Genomic DNA, 22,819 nt, shown 5'->3' with positions numbered 1-22,819 from the left:
ACTGCACTGTTAGAGCTAGAAACACAAGCATTTCGTTACACCCGCAATAACATCTACTAAAAACATGTATGTGACAAATATTATTTAAAAACTTTTTTTTTTTTATAGATCCTTGGTATAACCTAAATATTACCCCCCCCTACACACTCCCCCACCCCCATCTAGGAACTTAGCTGTCAGCATAAACCATGCCATATCTGAAGTAGGGCATCCCTATTCTGAGCAACACATGCAAGCAAACTTTGTGGTTATAGGTCAGCTTGTCAAAACATGAAATCAAGACCCACTTTGGAATATATCATGAACATTGGAGCTGCTGCTTTTTCTTCATTCGCATGGAGGACCACTCAGAGTAAAATACATTTTCAAATCCTCATCACCTCTCGATAACTACAATCTAACAACTGCTGGTCTACAGTTACAGTGTTTTGACTGCACACTGCCGACTCTAAAAGGTAGCGATAGCATGTCTGTATGTTTATTTTATTTTATACTTGACTAAGTTGCCTTCAGCCACATTAGTTTCTGTTTATGCTAATAACCATGTTATTACATAGCTGTATAAGGACTTCATGCATGCATATTTTCATTGATTGTAATTTACACTAAGTTTCCTTCAGCAAAATTACTTTGGTAACCAGCTAGTAAGTTATTGCTCAGATGTATCTTATAACTGCACCCCCTCAAAACAATGGTCTAGAAAACAATGACTTCGTGGAAAGAAATGGTTGAATTACTATTTAAAATTGGATCCTGGTATAGTTGCTGCAAAGAAATTACATCAAGAAATGTCATGAATTAACCTAACCCTAACCATGTGGTTTGCAATCGACATTAGTCTAAGATTTTCTGTAATTTCCATTTATGAATGGAATATGATGTAGGAATATGATATAATGAGATTGGTACAGCTAATGTATGTTACGTTATCATATCCAAAAACTAAAGATATACTGCTCCATTGTTTATGTTTATGTTGCCATAGGAGACTTTGTAAACAAATGATGTACAGCTTCAAATCAATTTAAAGAAATAAACATTTTGCTCTCCCTTAAGCTTTTGACTTAAGTTCCCACTGTCTGTTTGAAATGGGTTCTATGATGTGCATATTTATGTTATATCCCAGCATTAACACTTATCAAGAGCTTGGTGGCAAGTAGAATAAAGGTGTGTTAGTCCTAGGCTAAAACAATACACTATATGCCCACAACACTGACTTGGCAAAAAAATGTATCTGCAATATTTGAACTCAAAGTTGTCTAGAATTACCTCTTTGACATTAGTACATGTGCAGCAAATTTCAGCAACTACTTGTGCAGTCTTTCGCATCTTGTTGACACACTCAAGTTACATGAGTATTACAGGCTAATAAAAAAAAAAATGGCAATTGATACCAACATTGAAGCTGAAATGTATACTATTACTTAAATATGGGGCCAATAAAATCTGAATCCTTAATGATCATGAGTTTTGACTGAAGTCATATATTGGTTTTCATATAAAAATCTGTATTATTCTTTTTTTCATTTTTAGCCATTTTACTTTGATGTGCACATGCTGTTGGTGATTTTGGTTACGTAAGTTTCATTGTCGTGACTTTTATATCCTTGCAACCAGATCAACCATATCTGGAGCAATGGTCACCCCTACAGGTTTTGATGACTACAGTCTTTACAGTGTCCTGTCAGATGAGGAGCTGATGAAGCTGGCCATCGATCGCAGCCTCATTGAGGACAACAACTCTATTGGGTCAATTCAATCATCACAATCTGTGGATCGACAACGCAATTACCAGCCAAACCAATTTACGACCCGTGTCAGGCTCCCCTCTGCAACAAGGCACATGTATGACTTTCCCCGAGCCAATCCCAACCCAGCCAACCCACATCCAAACCCATCACCTGCAAACCTTCCATCAGCAGACCCTATTATGTGAGTCTGTCAACCCTTTAACTTATTTTGACAGTATGTATGCCAGAAAGGATGAGTGTGAAAACAATTATTATTTTGATGAGCATTAAGTTGGTGCACAGTGTATTATAATTCCAAAATGCCCAACATAGAAATCAGATGGTGAGTATTGATACATTTCCCTAACAGGGACAGCAGTAATACAGGTATTCCACAAATGTGTGTCCTGATGCCGCTAATGTGTAGCGAGATCCACAATGACACTAAATTGAATGACAAATTTCCCCTTCATCTTTGTCTATGCTTTAGAGATGCGAGACCCCTGGTGAATGTGATCAAGAATGGTGATTTAAAGGCTTTGAAAGAGATAGTGAAATGCAACCCAATGAGTCTCTTGATACCAAATGAGGAAGGATGGATTTCTCTCCACGAAGCTGCATATTACGGTCAAAAAGAATGCCTCAAGATTATATTAAGAGGTGAGAGTGAAATAAAGACAAGTGTAATTGAGAATGGTTTCTATTTTATACACACAAGTCTGTTGAATCTCAGGCAGATCCTTTATCAGTACATGCTGATTATTTTTCATTTTCTTGGGTCACAAAGTTCTGTTTTCGTTCCTATAGCCCATCCTGGTATGGTGAACACATGTGGTAGTTACAATCAGACCCCACTTCTTTTGGCTGCCGTCTTTCAACAAGTGAACTGTGTGGAGTGCCTTCTGGACAGAGGTGCCAATCCAGACATTGCCAATAAGAATGGAGAAACACCACTCATCAAAGGTAAATAAATCCTACAGATGTTAGATCTTAACTTGATCACTCTTTTGTCGCAGAGAATTTTCCTGATGCATCAGGAAATTCAAATGTGCCTCGCTAGTGGCTAAAAAAAAGCAGTTTTCTTTCTCTCCATGCGGGGGCAGTCAAGTCATCGGGATCAGGGCTCGCTAGCTTAAAATAATGTTCTCGCTTCCTCAAACACTATAGGTATAGGTCCTATTACTGCAACATTCAAATGTATCTGAAATGCAGTCATACACAACTGTCATTTTAATAACACAATATAGATATTAGCAAAGGTGCAAAATACTTAAGTAGTACTTGAAAGTATTTTAACTTAAGTAGTTTTTGGGGGTATCTGTACTTTACTTCACTACATTCCTAAAGAAAATTATGTACTTTTTACTCCATACATTTTCCCTGACACCCAAAAATACTTTTGAATGCTTAGCAGGACAGGTAAATGGTCAAATTCACGTACTTATCAAGAGAGCATCCCTGGTCATCCCTACTACCTGATCTGGCGAAACACAAATGCTTCGTTTGTAAACTATGTCTGAGTGCTGGAGTGTGCCTCTGCCTATCCGTAATTTAAAAAACAAGAAAATGGTGCCGTCTGCTTTGCTTAATATAAGGAATTTGAAATTATTTCGACCTTTACTTTTACTTTTGATACTTAAGTATTTTTAAAACCAAATACTTTTAGACTTTAAAGTAATATTTTACTGGGTGACTTTTACTTGAGTCATTTTCTATTCAGGTATCTTTACTTTGACTCAAATACGACAATTGGGTATTTTTTTCACCACTGGATATTGTTCTCCACTAGGCTATAACTTAGTGTGTCTAGTGTATCCCAAGGGTTTGATTCCAGCCCAAGCTCTTCTGGTACTAATGATGCAATCCACCGATTGACTTGATGTAGTTACACATTTCAAATATGTACAGTCCAGGGTTACTTTACCCCAGATCTTGATAAGAAATAACCATACTAGGCACTTATGGATAACATGAATAATAAAATAATAACAGTCAGTAGGGTAGGCTATACCAACATTAGTTTCCATTTAAACAAAGTGCCAGGTAAATACTTTACTTCTATAGCAAGGTGTCCATCCAATTGGCGACAGTTTCATGAAAATATCCGCATGGAGAAAATATGCGCATTTCCCACCAGTGGTATGTTTCCACCAAACGGACTTGTGCGTGATAACAAAGTGCACACAAAATGTACTTTTTCACTTAAGTTTTTATGTACCAAATAAAAATCTGAAGTTCAATGTGTTTACCTTACATTTTCAACTCTACTGATAGTTTTGTCACAGCACTGTTGCATTAAATAGCAAATGTGCCTACTCTGGTCTTGACACTTGAGCTTTAGTTAACAGCTCGCAGATACAGTGCCGGTAATCTAGTCTATCGTACATGATGAAATTATTATGGATAAGAGCGAGAATATTTTTCATTGTCAAATGGCAGTAAAGCATCGATCATCATGTCACCAGAATAAGACCCTCGATATTTATTGGAAAGGAGAATCAAGCTCCTCACCGTGCACTATCACCACCCTGTCTGTGAAGTTAATCATAATCATTTGTAGCCTAAGAAACTGCATGGTTTCCCAAGTCGTAGTGGGAGGTTCACACACCATATCATCATGTGACTTGAGAATTCTATGACAGGTTATTTAAGTGTCAGCCATTGTTGCCAGAATGACGCTTACTGAGATGACCGTTAGGCACAGCCAGACAGAGAGAGAGTGCAATGCGTGGGAGAATGTTGCGGTGGACTGACCCGTTGATCTAGCTAACATTAGCTAGCTACACGTTTGACTCTGCAGCAAGCTAGCTTAGCCAGCTTATCTAGTGGCAACCTAATGTTTATTGCCAAAATAATTAGTTCGCTATTGCCACACACATCTGATTAATCTGTTCACTCTTTACGCCACTGACAAGTTGGCTAGTTGGCCGACAAACATAGATCATATGGGGAGCTAAAAACAGGAGATTTAACTTATTTTAACCTCTTTTTCTCCCCAATTGGTAGTTACAGTCTTGTCCCCTCGCTGCAACTCCCGTACGGACTCTGGAGAGGCAAAGGTCTAAAGCCGTGCATCCTCTGAAACACAACCCAACCAAGCCACACTGCTTCTTGACACAATGCCTGCTAAACCCGGAAGCCAGCCACACCAATATGTCGGAGGAAACACCTTACACCTGGCAACCGGGCATGCGCTCCGCAAGCCACAGGAAAAGCTAGAGCGTGATGGTACAAGGATATCCTTGCCGGGCAACCCCTCTCCTAAACCAGACAACGCTAGGGCCAACTGTGTGCTGCCCCATGGTTCTCCCTGTCATGGCCGGTTGCGACAGAGCCTGGACTTAAACCAGGATCTCTAGTGTCACAGCAAGCACTGTGATGTAGAGTCTTAGACCACTGCGTCACTCAGGAGGCCCCCAATGCGTAACTTTTTCTTTGACATTCTGGATTAGCCAAAGCTAACTAGCTAGTTAGTTATCTACCTCGACATTTGATTTACACTTGTCCTCAAAACACAATTGCAACAGCAGAATTATACAGTACATGATCAAAAGTATGTGGACACCTGCTCGTCGAACATCCATTCCAAAATCATGGGCATTAATATGGAGTTGGTCCCCCCTTTGCTGCTATAACAGCCTCCACTCTTCTGGGAAGGCTTTCCGCTAGACATTGGATCATTGCTGTGGAGACTTGCTTTCATACAGCCACAAAAGCATTAGTGAGGTTGGGCACTGATGTTGGGCGATTAGGCTTGGCTCGCAGTCGGCTTTCAATTCATCCCAAAGGTGTTTGATAGGGTTGAGGTTAGGGCCAGTCAAGTTCTTCCACAACGATCTCGATAAACCATTTCTGTATGGACCTCGCTTTGTGCACGGCTGAATTGTCATGTCGAAACAGGAAAGGGCCTTCCTCAAACTTCCAAAAAGTTGGAAGCACAGAATCATCTAGAATGTCATTGCATGCTGTAGCGTTAAGATTTCCCTTCACTTGAACTAAGGGGCCTAGCCCGAACCATGAAAAACAGCCAGAGACCATTATTTCTATTCCACCAAACTTTACAGTTGGCACTATGCATTGGGGCAGGTAGCTTTCTTATGGCATCCGCCAAACCCAGATTCGTCTGTCGGACTGCCAGATGGTGAAGCGGGATTCATTACTCAAGCATGATTCAGCTGCTCCAGAGTCCAATGGCGTGGAACTTTACACCACTCCAGCCGACACTTGGTATTGTGCATTGTGATCTTAAGCTTGTGTGCGGCTGCTTGGCCATGGAAACCCATTGCATAAAGATCCTGACAAACAGTTATTGTGTTGACGTTGCTTCCAGAGGCAGTTTGGAACTCGGTAGTGAGTGTTGCAACAGAGGACAGAGGATTTTTAGGTGTTCCTGTTCTGTAAGCTTGTGTGGCCTACCACTTCGCAGCTGAGCCGTTGTTGCTCCTAGACATTTCTACTTCACAATAACAGCACTTACAGTTGACTCGGGCAGCTCTAGCAGGGCAGGAATTTGACAAACTGACTTGTTGGAAAGGTGGCATCCTATGACGGTGCCACATTTAAAGCCACTGAGCTCTTCAGTAAGGCCATTCTACTGCCAATGTTTGTCCATGGAGATTGTATGGCTGTGTACCTGATTTTTTACACCTGTCAGCAACGGGTGTGACTGAAATAGCCGAACCCACTAATTTGTCCACATACTTTGTGTATATAGTGTGTCTTCGAAATGCTTATCATACTCCAGAAGTATATCATATTACAAAGGCAGAAGGTCATTAAAGTGCAATTTATCTTTGATCGCGTCTGGCTAAGAATCCAAGAACAAGAAATCCTCAGGAGTGAAGACTAGTGATGTGCAGTTCGCTAACAATTCTTACTTTTTGAATGACTCTTCTAACTGACAAGTCACAATACATTTTTTCCAAGTTACTCATTCATTTTAGTCTGATGGCCACAATGAATTCTACAGCAGGATTAATACGTGCTCCTCCAGCTCAGCAGCTACAGAGATGTGCTCCAACCAGTAACTGTCTATCATGTACACGAGAGGAAATAGACATGTTTAGAACTGATAATTGATCACATGGTGCAAGAATGAATGCTATTAATTGATTATTGAATGTTACTTGATGGACACAGCTTTTCGTACAACCAAAACACACTCAGTCTGCCTTTGCTCAAAACTTGTACTCGGGAACACATTTTTCGGGGGCTGCTGCAGTTCGCTAACAATATTGTGCTAATCTCCCTTGCGGCATCAAGCAGTTGCCTTACAACTCAATCTGAATTCTTCTGCTGCTCTAACGTCCTTGGATGTAGCATCGCATTTGAGGCGGACCACGGAGTTAGGGTAGCCAGGCATGCCGAGCAGTGTCATTCCGCCAAGAGTGGTTCACAATCTAGTCCGGTTGTGGCCGCAACTAGACCTCGTTTCAAAGGTATCAATAGACAGCACCAATAACAAGCCCCATATAGTGAACGAGAGACTTGTAGAATCATGATTCTTTTGAGTTTGTAGTACATAATTTGCCGGTAAGGGGTCCTGCGTGCTCTGAGCATTAGAAATTACTAGTAAGAGTATAAGTACAACCCACAGAGAATAACTAGAAAAGTACTTGTTTCTCCAAAAATTCAGAGGGTAGTAGTGGGCCAGAATTGAACCCATGCCTACTTTAACATATGTATGCCATGGTCAGTGGCTGTACCTGCTGGACCACACAGGCACTGAGACAACCAAACATTTATTCTGCCTATTGGTTGCCTTCAACATATAATTGATATAAACAAATATTTTCCCAAAAGAAATGTACATCTACCCATACAAATATTGTCAATTTATTATAATCCACATAAGAATTCACACGAGACACGCTGTAGCCTGCACGCAGCCTACATAGGCTACTTTACTGATGCCCAGTGGACCTGCAGACTAATTTATTGTATAGCCTACAAACACCGATTCCAGCTGCCCCCTGGCGGCGATTAAAAATATGAAATATACATTCAAATCCTCCTACTGCAGGATTATTTTCCTCCTGCGACGAAATGGGTCATATTAAGATCTGACATCTGTAGGTGTTAGCTCTTGGGGCTAAGACAAGTCTCCAGGTCTCAAGCTAGGTTACTGGTCATACTGGCGAAGTCCACCACTGTTACACAATCAGCTTATGTTTTACAAACAGCAATATCCAACCAAAATTACCTGTGTTGTTTGTCACAATGTGTTTTCAGCTTGTGAGAAGTCCAATGTGGAGATTGTAGACCACCTCCTGAAGTATGGAGCCTCAGTACACAAGGCTTGTGTTCAGGGTGTGACACCTCTCCATGAAGCAGCCGGGCATGCGAACGTGGAAATTTGCCAGATGTTGTTGGAGGCCGGGGCCAAGCTTAATGCAGTCAATAATTACAGGATGGAACCTTTCTATATGGCAACACAGAATGGGGGAGTGGACGTGTTGCACTTCTTGATTAGCAAAGGTGAGTGGTTTTCAAATTTTCACAAGCCAGCTTCAAGATTATTTTTAATTACTTGTATTAAAGATGCATTCTGGGATCTTAAGCACAACAAGGTCATAACATATTGAACCTGAACTCTTTTATGTCCAAACCCTTGTTGATGGGTTTCCTACATCTTGGAGAAAGGATTATGTTCTTTACAATGGCATGAATAGAATTTATAATAACCATTAAGCATGCAGACCATCTGTTGCTAGTGATGTTGTGGTGTTGCCAGTTTTCCTTTATTTCAACATTGTATAAATGTTGTGTATGCTCTTGTGTATTGTAGGTGCTGATATAAACTGCCAGGCAAGGGATGGGGAAACACCTCTGTATGAGGCAAGTAAGAATGGCTACAAGGAAGTTGTGGAACTGCTTCTATCTCATAAAGCAGATGCTAACCGAGCAACCAAGTCTGGCCTCCTGCCTCTTCATATTGCTGTCCAGAAAGGACATTTTGAGTGAGTGCAATGAATTGATTGATTGGTTAATTTAAAGCATTGGTTTCTCTTCAAGCAAAACATTTCCCTTTCAATTTGATCCCTGTGCTTCCCTTCTGTAGCATTGTGTCCATGCTGATCCCTGCCACCAGCAAGGTCAAAGTTCAACGCAGTGGCATCAGTCCCCTCCACCTGGCTGCCGAGCACAACCGGGACTGGATCCTGGAGATCCTTATCGAGGCAGGCTATGACGTCAATTTCCAGCTCGCAGAAGACCGATCGAAAATGTATGAGGATCATCGCAGCACAGCACTCTACTTTGCTGTCTCCAACAGCAACCTAGAGGCCGCTGAAATGCTTCTGGATGCAGGCGCAAACCCCAACCTTGACATGTTCAACCCTCTTCTTGTCGCTGTGAGGCAGGGTTACATGGAAATGATCACCGCTCTGGTGGAGCATGGAGCTAACATGAATGCGTCCATCCCCACACACCCCTGCTCCTTCCCGGCAGTGGTCATGCTCGGTATGAAGTATCTGCACATCCTGAACTATCTGAAGTATCTGATGTCCAATGGCTGTGATGCCCTTTCCTGTTTTGATTGCACATATGGCAGCAAGCCACACCCACCCCTGAAAACTTCAAGAAGGGTCAGCATCTTCGGCGAAACTGTGCGCTACGTTACTGATGAGGACGAAGCTCGACGCAACACTTGCGTCCAGGTAGGTTGGGTTAATGTGCAATGTAGATGGTTTGCTGGTCTATTAGTTTCCAATTCCATCTCGGGTTGTTCTTTGAATCCAATTTGAGCCCTTCATTTTCAGTTCTGTGAGGCAATCTCCGATCCGACAATTAGCCGCTGGGCAGGACCCATCATAGATGTGCTCCTGGATTACGTTGGCCATGTAAAACTCTGCTCCCGGCTGATCGAGAACCTGGATAGCTACCATGACTGGGCAGGAATCAAGGTGAAAGCAAGTAAGTGAGCTTAAACCATAGAGTTACACAATATACCGAAGCTTCAGTTCTCAATATTAGAACATGAAAAATGGGTACTAGAATTTTTGTTACTTTTGTTACTACTGTCAAACTGTAGCATACAAGCCAATGTACCCGTTATAGCGTGAGCGCATCGTGCCTGCTCCACTTAGGCTGCACTAGGAGTCTGGGCTGCATCATGTTAGCTCCCCAATCATGCTGCACAGAGGTTACCACACTTGAATGATGCAACATGGCATGTAGAAATATTTTAACTGTTCATTCCTGTTTGCAAAGCAATGTCCATATAGACTAGAACACTTTACAATGCAAGAAGATACCGGTAGCTTTCAGTTTTGTAGACTAACTTTCCTTGCCAGTTTAAAGCCAACATGAATTCACTACCCCTACTACTGATAACACGCAAACCATAACTCAAAATGTGCTGATTTCAAAGCTGATTGCCACCAAAACTTTATTAATTCACTTAATCGTTCTCTCGCTCACGTCTCTCCCAAAGATGATCTATTGCCTCAGCGAACTGACTCTGATTAATCAGATGTGTGTGGCAATAGCTAACTAATAAACATTAGGTTGCAATAAACATTAGGTTGCCACTAGATTAACTGGCTAAGCTAGCTAGCTGCAGTGTCAACCGTGTAGCTAGCTAACGTTAGCTAGATCAACGGGTCAGTCCACCGCAGCATCCTCCCATGCATTTCTCTCGCTCTCGCTCTCTCGCTCTCTCTCTCTCTCTCTCTCTCTCTCTCGCTCTCTCTCTCTCTCGCTCGCTCTGTGCATCTAAATGTAATTTTGTTTACCATTCAAATAAATGATTACTATTATTTTGTTATGTACTTAGATTGGTAATAACAAAGTCAAGTTGATTGTATGATTGTAAAATTGGATGATTGGACACGGCAGGAGTCGCGGACGTAAAACAAAATTGCCTTATGACCGGCATCTCACAAACCCACGAGTCTAACAGCGGCGTCTAATTGCCTACTTGTGTTGCCATTTGCTGTTGGTCTGCTGAGCCTGACTCTGAGCTGGGGTAGTTTGTTTCACGTCTCACTGGCCCTTGGCCTGTGCCGCAACTTGCATGTGGGTGGAGTTAGCCGTTGAGATAGTGGTGAATGTGCTGCTAACAAGGAAAACCGGGGGGTAAATCCGGGGGGTGCATGCGAACATAAAGAACAAACAACTGTTCATGATTCGACTCGGTCGCAAAGATGCAGGCGCACTCAGATCAAGAATTTTAAGCATTCTGAGCTTTGATCAACATTGGGAATGCAATATAAGTGGGTAAATGCTAATTTACAAAATAAAAGGGTAAGTAAACACTTTGCAGAAATTATAAGGTGCATAAATGGCGTTTACGTGTGTTTAACCTCCACTACTTCCCTGATTTGTGTCATGGTCGTCTAGAAATTTTGTCTAGATCCCGGTTTGTCCCAAGGACGTCTTCCCCAGGGATGATTTTAGGATGCTGTCAGGACTTTCTGTCTTGGTCCCCTAGAGATTTTTGGGTTGTTCCGAGGACATCACCTGATGGTCCCAAAGAAAAGTGCAGAGATGAATGAGAAAGCTCTCGTCATGAGCTGTTCGGCCATTACAGAGAACCACATACCGTATTTTTAAAACTTCTTAGGGATAGCCCCCATTTTTTCAATTTTCACCTAAAATGACATACCCAATCTAACTACCTGTATCTCAGGCCCTAAAGCAATGATATGCATATTCTTGGTACCATTTGAAAGGAAACACTTTGAAGTTTGTGTAAATGTGAATTGAATGTAGGAGAATATAACAGAATAGATCTGGTAGAAGATAATACAAAGAAAAAAAAAGAAAAAGATCTACCACCATCTTTGAAATGCAAGAGAAAGGTCCCAGCTCTAGCCGTGGTTGTAATTCCGATGGTGTCCACAAGATGGCAGCAGTGTATGTGCAAAGTTTCAGACGGATAACTTGAAGTATGAGCGTTCTCCATGACATTTAGTGTGAAGTCACCCAGGTACATTTGGGCAAATCGTGAAGGAGACCTTTGCATTCATATTACATTTTTCTGAAAGAATATCGTCAAATCTGTATACTTGGACTTTAATTTAGCTTTTCCAGTATTAGTAGCCATATTATAAGTTCAACATTTGCAAAACATCACATTTCATAACTTCATAACTCTGAATTTTCTTATAATTTTTGTCCAAAATGAAAAGGCATGCTGTCGTACAAGGTTAGTAGCTACATTTTACGACAGATACATGGTTTCCAGATACTCCTGTAAAGACCAGCTCATTGGCTATCTAGCTAGCACCGATTGGTGCTTATTTGACAAAGTTAGAGTCATTCAAGTGAAGACCGCCTGCGTCATCGGCGTGCTATGAAGGCGTTGCTCTCTGACCAAATATGGTGTCCTATAGGATATACTACACCCTAATGATATAGTGAAGTCTCGTTATGTTCTAGGATCTCTGAGGAGTACATACGAACGCAATTTGACTGGTTGAAACAACGTTTAGTGTCAGATTTTCACAGATTCCTTTCTTTGCAAATTGAACGAGTGGAAATACAAAATCAATCGTGCATGATATAATGGACCTTTTTAGGATATGAAAAAGGATTTTATCTAACAAAGCGACACTTCATGTTATCTCTGGGGCCCTTTGGATGATAAATCAGAGCAAGATTTCAGAATGTAAGTATACATTTTTCCTTCAGAGGTGAATTTATCAAACCTATCACGGTGAAAAAAGTGTTTTGTTGTTAGGAGCTCTCCTCAAACAATAGCATGGCATTTTTTTGCAGTAGTAGCTACTGTAAATTGGACAGTGCAGTTATATTAACAAGAATTTAAGCTTTCAGACGATATAAGACACTTATATGTACCGACATTTGTTGTTTCTCCAAAATCTGTGATCTTGACAAGGCGCTGCAGGATTTACAACTGTCCCGTTGACGGGACGCCGATCCCTATTAACAGGGTCATTAGCAATCGGAAAAAATCTAATTTCTTGCCCCGGCCTAGCTCAACATCTGGGCGTCAGATAAGAAATAGACTACCGCGTCCATAAAGTGACCATTAGACTTGCCAACTTTGACTGAATACGCTTGTAGAGGCAACAGTTTTGATAAAATGTGTAATTTATCGCTCTCACGTGCTCAATAAAAACAAATGGGGTGGTACCTTTTTGTTGCATTTTGAACAATGCTAACATATTTTTAACAGAGTTCTGTCTAAAATCGGGCCCAACAACTTGGTTGCTCAACAACACAGCTGGCAGCCTGTAACAAGCATAAGCAGTGGTTGAGAACAAACCTAGGCTACTGTAGATGTTGGTATTAATCAACAAATGCGTACAGATAATTGGTCCAACATAAAGAAAAATGGGTCGGTTGTTATTAGTTATTCTTGTCATTATAAACCGACTTTGAAATATGTATTTTTCAGTCATTGAGTCTATGGCCAAATTTGAACTGCACACACATTCTCAATGAAGTAATCATATCAAAATGATATGCTTTTAAGCCTCTTAATATAGGAAAGAGGAGCAGGGTTGTAGTGCTGCCAGAGCGTGGGGGAGCAGTGTGCCCTCACTCTTTTCAATTTGAGATTACACCGAGCTGGTTAAACTATTTCTGGAACATTTATTCTGATAAATCCTAAATACATTCTATTTAATTACCACATCATTTCCATGAACATCGATAAATAGCCTATGTAATGTAAAGCACCCTAGGTAAATGGTGGTTTCTTCCCTGTCTTCTCTCTGGTGGTGTCGAGAATGATGAACTATAGGTGTGTACTGCGATGGCCGGTCAGAGGCTTGACCACTTTGGCCAATCAGAACATTGAAAAATGATAACCAGCAGTTCCTATCCAGCCTGGGTGTCAGGTAACCTTGTGGTTAAGAGCATTGAACTGGTAACCGAAGGGTAGCTGGTTCGAATCCCCCGAGCTGACTAGATAAAAAAATATGTGGATGAGCCTTTGAGCAAGGCCCTTAACCCTAATTTCTCCAGCAAGTCTCTCTGGATAAGCACGTCTGCTAAATGACTACAATGTAAATATAAAAACATGAGAAGCGGCCTGTTCAAAACCCCAAGCATTTAAAGGTGCAGCTGACAAGCAGTCCGAGCCCACACACACCTGTCAAGTCAGGCAAATATCCCGCAGAGAGAGCTGGCCAGAGCCTCTCAATTTGGGGGAAGATGACATTCACATCCTGTGCCAATGCTTCTCCCTCCTGTGTGCCTCCACCATCAATGGCTTTAGGGACTTTGTTCACAGTAGGAGAGAACATGTGCATGTGAGGTAATACCACTGCTTAAATGTACAAGTGGAGGCTGGTGGGAGGAGCCATAGGATTATTATTATTTGACCCTGCTGGTCATCTATGAACATTTGAACATCTTGGCCATGTTCTGTTATAATCTCGACCCGGCACAGCCAGAAGAGGACTGGCCACCCCTCATAGCCTGGTTCCTCTCTAGGTTTCTTCCTAGGTTCTGGCCTTTCTAGGGAGTTTTTCCTAGCCACCTGGCTTCTACACCTGCTTTGCTGGCTGTTTGGGGTTTTAGGCAGGGTTTCTGTACAGCACTTTGTAACATCAGCTGATATAAGAAGGGCTTTATAAATAAATTTGATTTGAAATTTGATTGATAGGAGGATGGGCTCATTGTAATGGCTGAAATGGAACGCTATCAAACATATGGAAACCACATGTTTGACTTCATTCCATTGATTCCATTCCAGCCATTACAATGAGCCCATCCTACTATAGCTCCTCCCACCAGCCTCCACTGAACTGTACCTACCCTGCAGCTTGGCAGAGTGAGAGTGTCACGCTCGTCGTAACTTTGAAGAGCGGAGGACCAAGGCGCAGCGTGATAGCAATACATCTTCTTTTTATTAGAAGACGAAACGAAAACGAACAACACTTTACACACTAAACATAACAACAAACCGACGGAATGTGAAGCTATACAAACAAATAGTGCTGACACTAAACACTACACATAGACAATCACCCACAAACTACCTAATGAATATGGCTGCCTAAATATGGTTCCCAATCAGAGACAACGATAGACAGCTGTCTCTAATTGAGAACCAATCTAGGCAACCATAGACATGCATACACCTAGACTAGACACTTAAACCAACTAAACCACAGCACCCATAAACATACAAAAAAAAACTAGACAATACAAAACACATACATCCCCCATGGCACACCCTGACCTAACTAAAATAATACAGAAAACAAAGAAAACTAAGGCCAGGGTGTGACAGAGAGAGGGTTTAGCCAAATGAAACTTATCATCAGACCAATGAGATCTAGGATCCAAATTCACTGTGTGTCTCCTTGATGTTCATAAAACTCTACGGACCCCTCTAGCGCAGTAAAATCCAGAACGATATGTGACCACTTGGTTACAGTGACACCTTTCTGCCGAGGTCACCCAAACCAGAGAGGCCACTGCAAAGCCCAAAGAGCCTGACCCTCTCTGTAAGTTGCTGTAGCCCTGCTTGGGATATTTAGCCTATATTGGCTATTGGTTGAGACACAGGGCCCATTCTAGCTTGGTATGTCAGGGTGGGCAAGTGGAAATGTGAATTGGGCCAAGTTGGAGGTAACAATGCATTAAGATTCTAGTTTATTGTGATGCATGAATATACCACACCAAAATAAAGATTTTATGGCTGTTTTAAAACAAATTTCCTGCAATTCTACATAATAATGATTTATCTTCACTTCTTGGTCAATTGATTTGATAGAATGTATTTGCATAGATGAAAAATGCCATGAATTGATAGTTCACCTGTGTTTTCTTTTATTCTGTAATAGAGTATGTTGTAACCATGTGTTCAAGCTAATCAAATCAGAGTTTATTTATGATACAACGTAGTGTAAGCTACACAATACAATGAAATGCCTACTCACAACTAAAGTGCTTATGTATTTGTATTTACATTAGGCTAAACCCTACAAATAGCTATACCAAGTAGTCATAGGCCTATTCGACTATACTGCAAATGATTGTTGTTTGTTCCTGATCTGGCTGAATGGCAGAGCTATCCTTCAGACTTCCTTCAGCACCACATCCATTGCACAATCCTGGGGCTGTCCTTTCAGCACCACAAAGGGACCCAATCGCTTAAAATAACAGTCATCAAGATCTGTTGCCTATGCTTAATAGTCCTACTCATCACTTATAATGATTATTACAAATAGAAGATGAACACTTCTCACAATGGTAAGGGAAAGGAAAGGGAAAGGGGATACCTAGTCAGTTGCACAACTGAATGCATTCAATCAAAATGGGTATTCCGCATTTAACCCAACCCTGTTTAGTAAAGTTAGATCAAAGCTGAATCAATGTCTCGCAAGTTCACATAATAATTAATCTGCATTTTACATATAATAGCACAGCATAGTAGGCCTGCAGTGCCTTCAGAAAGTATTCATACGCCTTGACTTATTCCACATTTTGTTGTTACAGCCTGAATTCAAAATTGATTAAATGTATGTTTTTTCTCACCCATCTAGACACAATACCCCATATTGCATTCAGGGCAAAGAGTTACATTTTTGTCTCATTAAACCACATAATCTTTTGCCTTATGCTCTCAGAGTCTTTCGCATGCCTTTTTGCAAACTCCAGGCATGCTGCCATGTGCCTTATTCTCAGGAGTGGCTTCCGCCACTCTCCCATAAAGCCAAGATTCGTATTCAGTGCTGTCGAGACTGTTGTCCGTCTGGAAGGTTCTCCCATCTCAGCCAAGGAACTCTGTAGTTCTGTCAGGGTGGTCATTGAGTTCTTGATCACCTCCCTGACCAAGGTCCTTCTTGCCCATTTGCTCAGTTTGGTCGGACGGACCACTGTGCTCTTGGAAACTTTCAAAACTCTAGAAATTGTTTTATACCCTTCCCCAGATATATGCCTCATCACAATTCTCTCTTGGAGATCTTCGGACAGTTCCTTGATCTTTTGCTCTGACATGCACTGTCTAATTTTTGTTTTGACATTCTTCTTCTTCTTCTGTGGGTTTTATGGCGGACTACAACCCAAAAAGGTGTATGGCCGCCACCAACTGGACGGGTTGAAAAAACAAGGTAAAAATAAAATCTGTACATGATAGGGAAAACTAAATGATAACACCCAAATAAATTAGTACATTGACAAAAACAAAACAAAACTCGCACTTCTTAATTTCTTAAAATCTCCATATCTCCCTTCTCAGGCTCTAGAGCCTGAGAGGGTTTTACAGCTTGTGACAATACTCCATGCAATTCCTCCTCTGAGAAATCTTTCAGTCTCAGGGACCGCTCCGCCGCATCCACAATGATGTCTATTCTCCTGGACCTTCTCTCCATCTTGGCAGTGCCATTAATCACCATAGCTATAAAGGCCACAAAGTCCACCTTCTTAGCCTTTAAAATACCTGGGTCCTGATGGTGAAAGGCAACCCCTGCAGCCTGGAGTGAAGGCCTATACACCACAATGGACTCTTCAGGAGCGCCATTCAGAGCCTCAACCCTTTAAACAGCCGCTGCATGTGAAATGTTCTGGACAGCCCTGAATTTGGCCACCTCATTATCTTTTACCGTTGTCGGGCATTCCAAAGAGGAGGCTTTATGGTTCTCACTACAATTGCGACATGTCACATTTTCATCACTTTTAAAACACATGACATTATCTTTTCCACAACTTGGACCTCTCGGCTTCCCCCTTCTGCAAACACTTGAAACATGTCCAAAAGCTTTACAGTGATCACACTGCATTGGTCTTGGGATAAATACTCTGAATCTAGTTTATACACAACATGGATGACGTGGATTGAGACGCATCCAATGCAAAAAAAAAAAGATATCTCTATCTTCAACTGACAGATTTTTATGGGGATTTTTTTATCACGATCATTTGATCTGCACGGGGATGCGGACATCGGCTCTAGGGGGTTGTTAAGCATCCTAAATAATGACATAGATTCAGGCAAAAAGGGAAGCATGATGTAAGATGCAAACCTGGTATTCCAACTGATTATAGGTTACTAAAGCCAACAACATACTACTGCACCACAGAGTTTTGATAAATACAGTGGAGGAAAAAAAAAACATCTGATAATCGCACACTGCAATTTATTGCTGACCAGCAGATGTCACTAATGTGCATTGTGAACAGATAATGAAGCTGAGTAATTAACAATTTTTCGGCACGACTTGGTGAAAGTGCTGAAGCCTTCAGAAAGCCTTGGTTTATGATCACTAGTGAAGAGGAGCCAACTGAAGATTGCAGCAGAATATCTATTATTGCTCCCATCTGTTACATGCACTTATGTTAGCTTTTTCAAAAGCTTTAAAACTGGCAGCAATTGTGTCGAGGCACAGATCTGGGGAAGGGTACCAAAGCATTTATGCAATTGTAAGTACAAGGTCCCCAAGAACACAGTGGCCATTCTTCCTAGAGATGGCCACCCTGCCAAACTGAGCAATTGGAGGAGAAGGGCCTTGGTCAGGGAGGTGACCAAGAACCCGATGATCACTCTGACAGAGCTCTAGAGTTCCTCTGTGGAGATGGGAGAACCTTCCAGAAGGACAACCATCGCTGAAGCACTCCACCAATCAGGCCTTTATTGTAGAGTGGCCAGACGGAAGCCACTCAGTAAAAGGCACATGACAACCCACTTGGAGTTTGCCAAAAGGCAAACCATGAGAAACAGACCATGAGAAACAAGATTCTATGGTCTGATGAAACCAATATTGAACACTTTGGCTTGAAAGCCAAGCATCACGTCTGGAGGAAACCTGGCACCATCCCTACGTGAAGAATGTTGGTGGCAGCATCATGCTGTGGGGATGTTTTTCAGCGGCAGTGACTGGGAGACTAGTCAGGATCGAGGCAAAGATGAACCGAGCAAAGTACAGAGAACTCCTTGATGAAAACCTGTTCCAGAGCGCTCAGGACCTTAGACTGGGGGCGAAGGTTCACCTTACAACAATACAACTACCCTAAGCACACAGCCAAGGCAGGAGGGGCTTCGGGACAAGTCTCTGAATGTCCTTGAGTGGCCCAGCCAGAGCCCAGACTTAAACAGATCGAACTTCTCTGGAGAGACCTGAAAATAGCTGTCCAGCAACTCTCCCCATCCAACCTGACAGAGCTTGAGAGGATATTTAGAGAAGAATGGCAGTATTGCATGTAGATTGATGAGGGGAAAAAATTATTTCATTAATTTTAGAGTAAGGCTGTAACGTACTTGAACTAAATGTGGAAAAAGTCAAGCAAGCGGTTTGAATACTTTCAGAAGGCACTGTAAATAAATGTTTTATATATAGAGACCCGTTCCAAATGGACCAAAGGACAACTAGACTCGTTCCATATAGACCTGGTCCGATCCAAACCTGGTCTGGTCTGATCCGATCCGAGTGAGGGAAGCAGGGTGGCCGTACTGTGTATGTAGGCTACTGTGAGTGTGAGCAAGTGACACGAGGTGCAGGGAGGAGGGAGAGAAGAAGACAGCAACCAAACAAGCCAACTCGCACTATAGTACACTAATAGTTGCAGTAGTTAGGTTATTTCTCATCCAATATGATGTAATAATATGTAGGAGCTGTCTTGACTGCGTCAAACCGGAAAAAGCTAGTTAAGCTAGCTAGCTAGCTAGGCTAATTGAGGTTGCATGCACTTTCTCATCCTACACAGTTACAAACAACAACAACTCCATTCAAAATAGTAAGTTAGCAGCCTACCTGTTGGTCATTGTAGCCTAACCTTCTCCTTTAACTTTTAATTCCATCACTTTAATTCCATCTTCCATTGATTAGATATCTCCTAACTTTTGCTACATATAGAGGCTCTATGTCTGTAGCCTATTGCCGCTTTGATTACTTATGATTGGCCAAAACAAGCTACACGTGCCACTCTCGTGAAAAGCAAGAGCAGCAGCATAAATGACGATGATCCTAATGCTTTGTACAGTCAGTGTACATAGCACTACATTTACATTACAACTTAGCCATTCAGCAGACGCTCCCATCCAGAGTGACCTACAGCTAGTGCATTCATCTTACGACAGCCAAGGGAGACATACACATATCCCTGCGTATCCCAACCACGTATCACATACATAATACAATGCAAAATACAATACAAAATGCTTAAAAATGTCTGTGTCTATTCACAGTTCCCGTCGTGTGGCAATGTATTCTTTCAGTTTTTATTGCTAGCTTGAGTTACCTGGGGTGGTAGAGAGTTCCATTTAGTCATGAATTTATTTAATACTGTGTGTTTCCCAGCCTCTGTTCTGGACCTGGAGACCGTGAAGAGACCTCTGGTTGCATGTCTTGTGTGATACCGATGAGTGTCCAAACTGTGTGCCAACTGCTTTAACAGACAGTTCGGTACCTTCAACACATCAACACCTCACACAAAGAACAATAGTGAAGCAGTCAATCTCTCCTCAACTTTGAGCCCAGAGAGATTGACATGCAGGGCATTTACATTCGCACTTCATGTACATCTAAGAGCAATATGTGCTGCTTTGTTTTGGACCAACTGTAATTTGCTTATGTCCTTCTTTGCTGCACCTGACCACACAGCTAGACAGTAGTCTAGGTGCGACGAAACTAGTGTAAGGGTTAGGGTTAGAGCAAGGGCAAGGGTAGGGGTTAAGGTTAGGGTTTAGGGTAGGAATGTCCCAAGGATTCAAGATAGCACTGACCATCTGTAAATTATTAGTGGGATCTCATTGCTTGCTTGTGCTACCTGTGCTCAGTGAAAAGAGTATGACATACTTCTAACTTGGTTAGGTATAAATGAGACCGTTTTTAAACATAAACTGTTTTAGACAAAACAAATGTAACCAAGCAAGATAAATACATTTTCAATCAATACTGATTACGTGGTTACTACAGGGTTAGCAGCGTAATGGTTATCGTTACCACCCGGAGACCAGAAGATTGGGGATTGAAATAGCAGGACACTGTAAAGTCTATTATCCCGCTGAAGAGTATGAATTAGGCTGTTTGAGAAGTTTAAATCTTAAGCAACCTGCCTACACATAGTTTGAAGTACAATAGACCAGCATAGCTACAGTCGTACGCCAAAGCTGTGTGCTAGAAAACCTTGGTAGAGCATGGGTGGAGTAAGCATTGCGGTGTCCATGTGAATATCCTTCATTTTTCAGGCTTCAGACCAATGCCTACTTCTCACTTAAAACACCGTTTTTTTTGTTTTTAATCATAGGTAATGAATGTGTAGGGGACTTCTGACCGCAAATACTTTGTGGTCAGAAGACTTTGTGGTGCAGCAAAAATATAACTGTATCCGAGTACAGAGACTGTGAGTTCAAATGCCAGGTGGTCATATTGAAAAGTCAGTACTAAGGGATCATGTAAAATGTGAACATATTTTGATTGATTAAGTATTTATTTTACTATTTTAGCTGAACAGCATACCACTTACCTTAAACCCCCATACAATTTCATTACTTTACTTATAATGGATTGGGACACCTGGAACCATCACATGATGTCCTGACGACTGGTAAAACAAACAACTTACAAATGTCCAAACATGGTCCTCAATGAAATCCTGGTAACTTACAAGGAACTAGACAAAGGTCACCCAGAGAACATTCTCTTGGGACCATCATGCAACATCCCCTTGACCATCATGAAACGTCCCCTTGTGGTCATTGAATGGCCCATGGATAACATCCTATCAGAACCAAGTAGGAACCTTTTCGAAACGTTCCCTACTGGGTACTGCGACCAAACCGGAACCTGTGCTGAACGTCTTCTTAGCGTCCCAAGGTTAATGTCATGTTTTAATATTCCTAGAACGTTCTCAGAACGTCAGTGGGATAACGTCTTGCCAAAACTCTTAAAGGGACCTTTTGAGAACATAGCCAAATGTCCTTAGATGGTCCCCTGTTTGCTGGGATACTACAGTACTATAGTTTTTTTTCATGTTGGTTAATAAGCAACTTCTTTGCACTTTCAGTGCCACCACATTCACTGATGCAGTTGTGCAGACTGAAGATCCATCAGCAGGTTGGAATCCCCAGACTGAGGCACATTGACACCCTGCCCCTCCCACCAAGACTAATCAAGTTCCTCAACTACAAAAAGGTAAATTCACAGGATGTCTAGGAATTTATTTTTGTTTTGTTGACTCTAAATTCACAGATTCCGTGACTTGTTTTCAATAAATGTGATTGTTTTGCATATTGTAAGCCAGTTGAGATGAAGGGGGAATGTTTCTTTGCACAGTTGTGTACTGCATAATAGGCTTGATTTGATATTACAATGGCAGGAGTAACATTCAAATGAATCTACTGTAAATGATGTGTAAATGTATGTACTTGCAGGTATTTGGGTTTGGTTAGCAATAGCAACTCTGACTCTTATTGATTACTAAATTAATTGTTTACCCTGCGCAGTGAGATTTTATTTTACTAAAGTACAGGGAAGTTGCCTGTATCAGAAAATAAACCACAGCTTGGAATGCTTCTCAGGCAATCAGATTGTTTGGCTGGAACTATCCGTTATATAATTGAATATAGTGATTTCAGTACTGTATTGTGTACAAAGGTCTGTTGCCACAGGTGGGTGGAACTATTTCATTTTTTAATGTAAAAAAAAAAGTAAATGTTTCTATGAATATTGCAGATTTATTGACAGATTTATTATGACTCATGTAATGCTAATGATATCATCAGTACTTGCTTGAAGTAGAGCCATACAATGTCAAACACTGTATAAATAAAGTCTTAAAGGATAACTATATTCATTAGTCCACTGTTGATACAGTCCCAAAATGTTTTGCATGTCAGCAGTCAAGTTTTTAAGATATTGGACTTCCAAGGAGCAATATGTCACTGGCCACATCATTATGTTGATGCAGGTCAGATGACATAAAAATGTAGCTCTTTGACCACGCACAACAGTTGAAGTTGGGCATAGAAATAAGGATGCTTTAGCAGAAAAATATGATGGTGGATCTTTGATATTAACATTTACATTACATTTACATTTAAGTCATTTAGCAGACGCTCTTATCCAGAGCGACTTACAAATTGGAAAGTTCATACATATTCATCCTGGTCCCCCCGTGGGGAATGAACCCACAACCCTGGCGTTGCAAGCGCCATGCTCTACCAACTG

General features: G+C 41.4%; 1 protein-coding gene across 1 annotated transcript; it reads left to right on the top strand.

Annotated features, from left to right (window-relative positions):
- The first annotated feature begins 244 nt into the window (after positions 1-244).
- LOC139582754 (ankyrin repeat and SOCS box protein 2-like) lies at positions 245-22,441 on the top strand. The gene is made up of 9 exons (XM_071413051.1): positions 245-455; positions 1,618-1,932; positions 2,221-2,390; positions 2,538-2,693; positions 7,962-8,207; positions 8,518-8,689; positions 8,791-9,388; positions 9,491-9,644; positions 21,657-22,441. Exons 2-9 carry the CDS (start codon positions 1,637-1,639, stop codon positions 21,803-21,805), a joined length of 1,941 nt encoding a protein of 646 aa, XP_071269152.1. The 5' UTR covers positions 245-455; positions 1,618-1,636; the 3' UTR covers positions 21,806-22,441.
- The last annotated feature ends 378 nt before the right edge of the window (positions 22,442-22,819 follow it).

This window comes from Salvelinus alpinus, chromosome 8, assembly GCF_045679555.1.
Source record: "Salvelinus alpinus chromosome 8, SLU_Salpinus.1, whole genome shotgun sequence".
NCBI lineage: Eukaryota > Metazoa > Chordata > Actinopteri > Salmoniformes > Salmonidae > Salvelinus > Salvelinus alpinus.
Note: the sequence above shows the minus strand (reverse complement) of the source record. Positions and strands in the feature narration are given on the sequence as shown.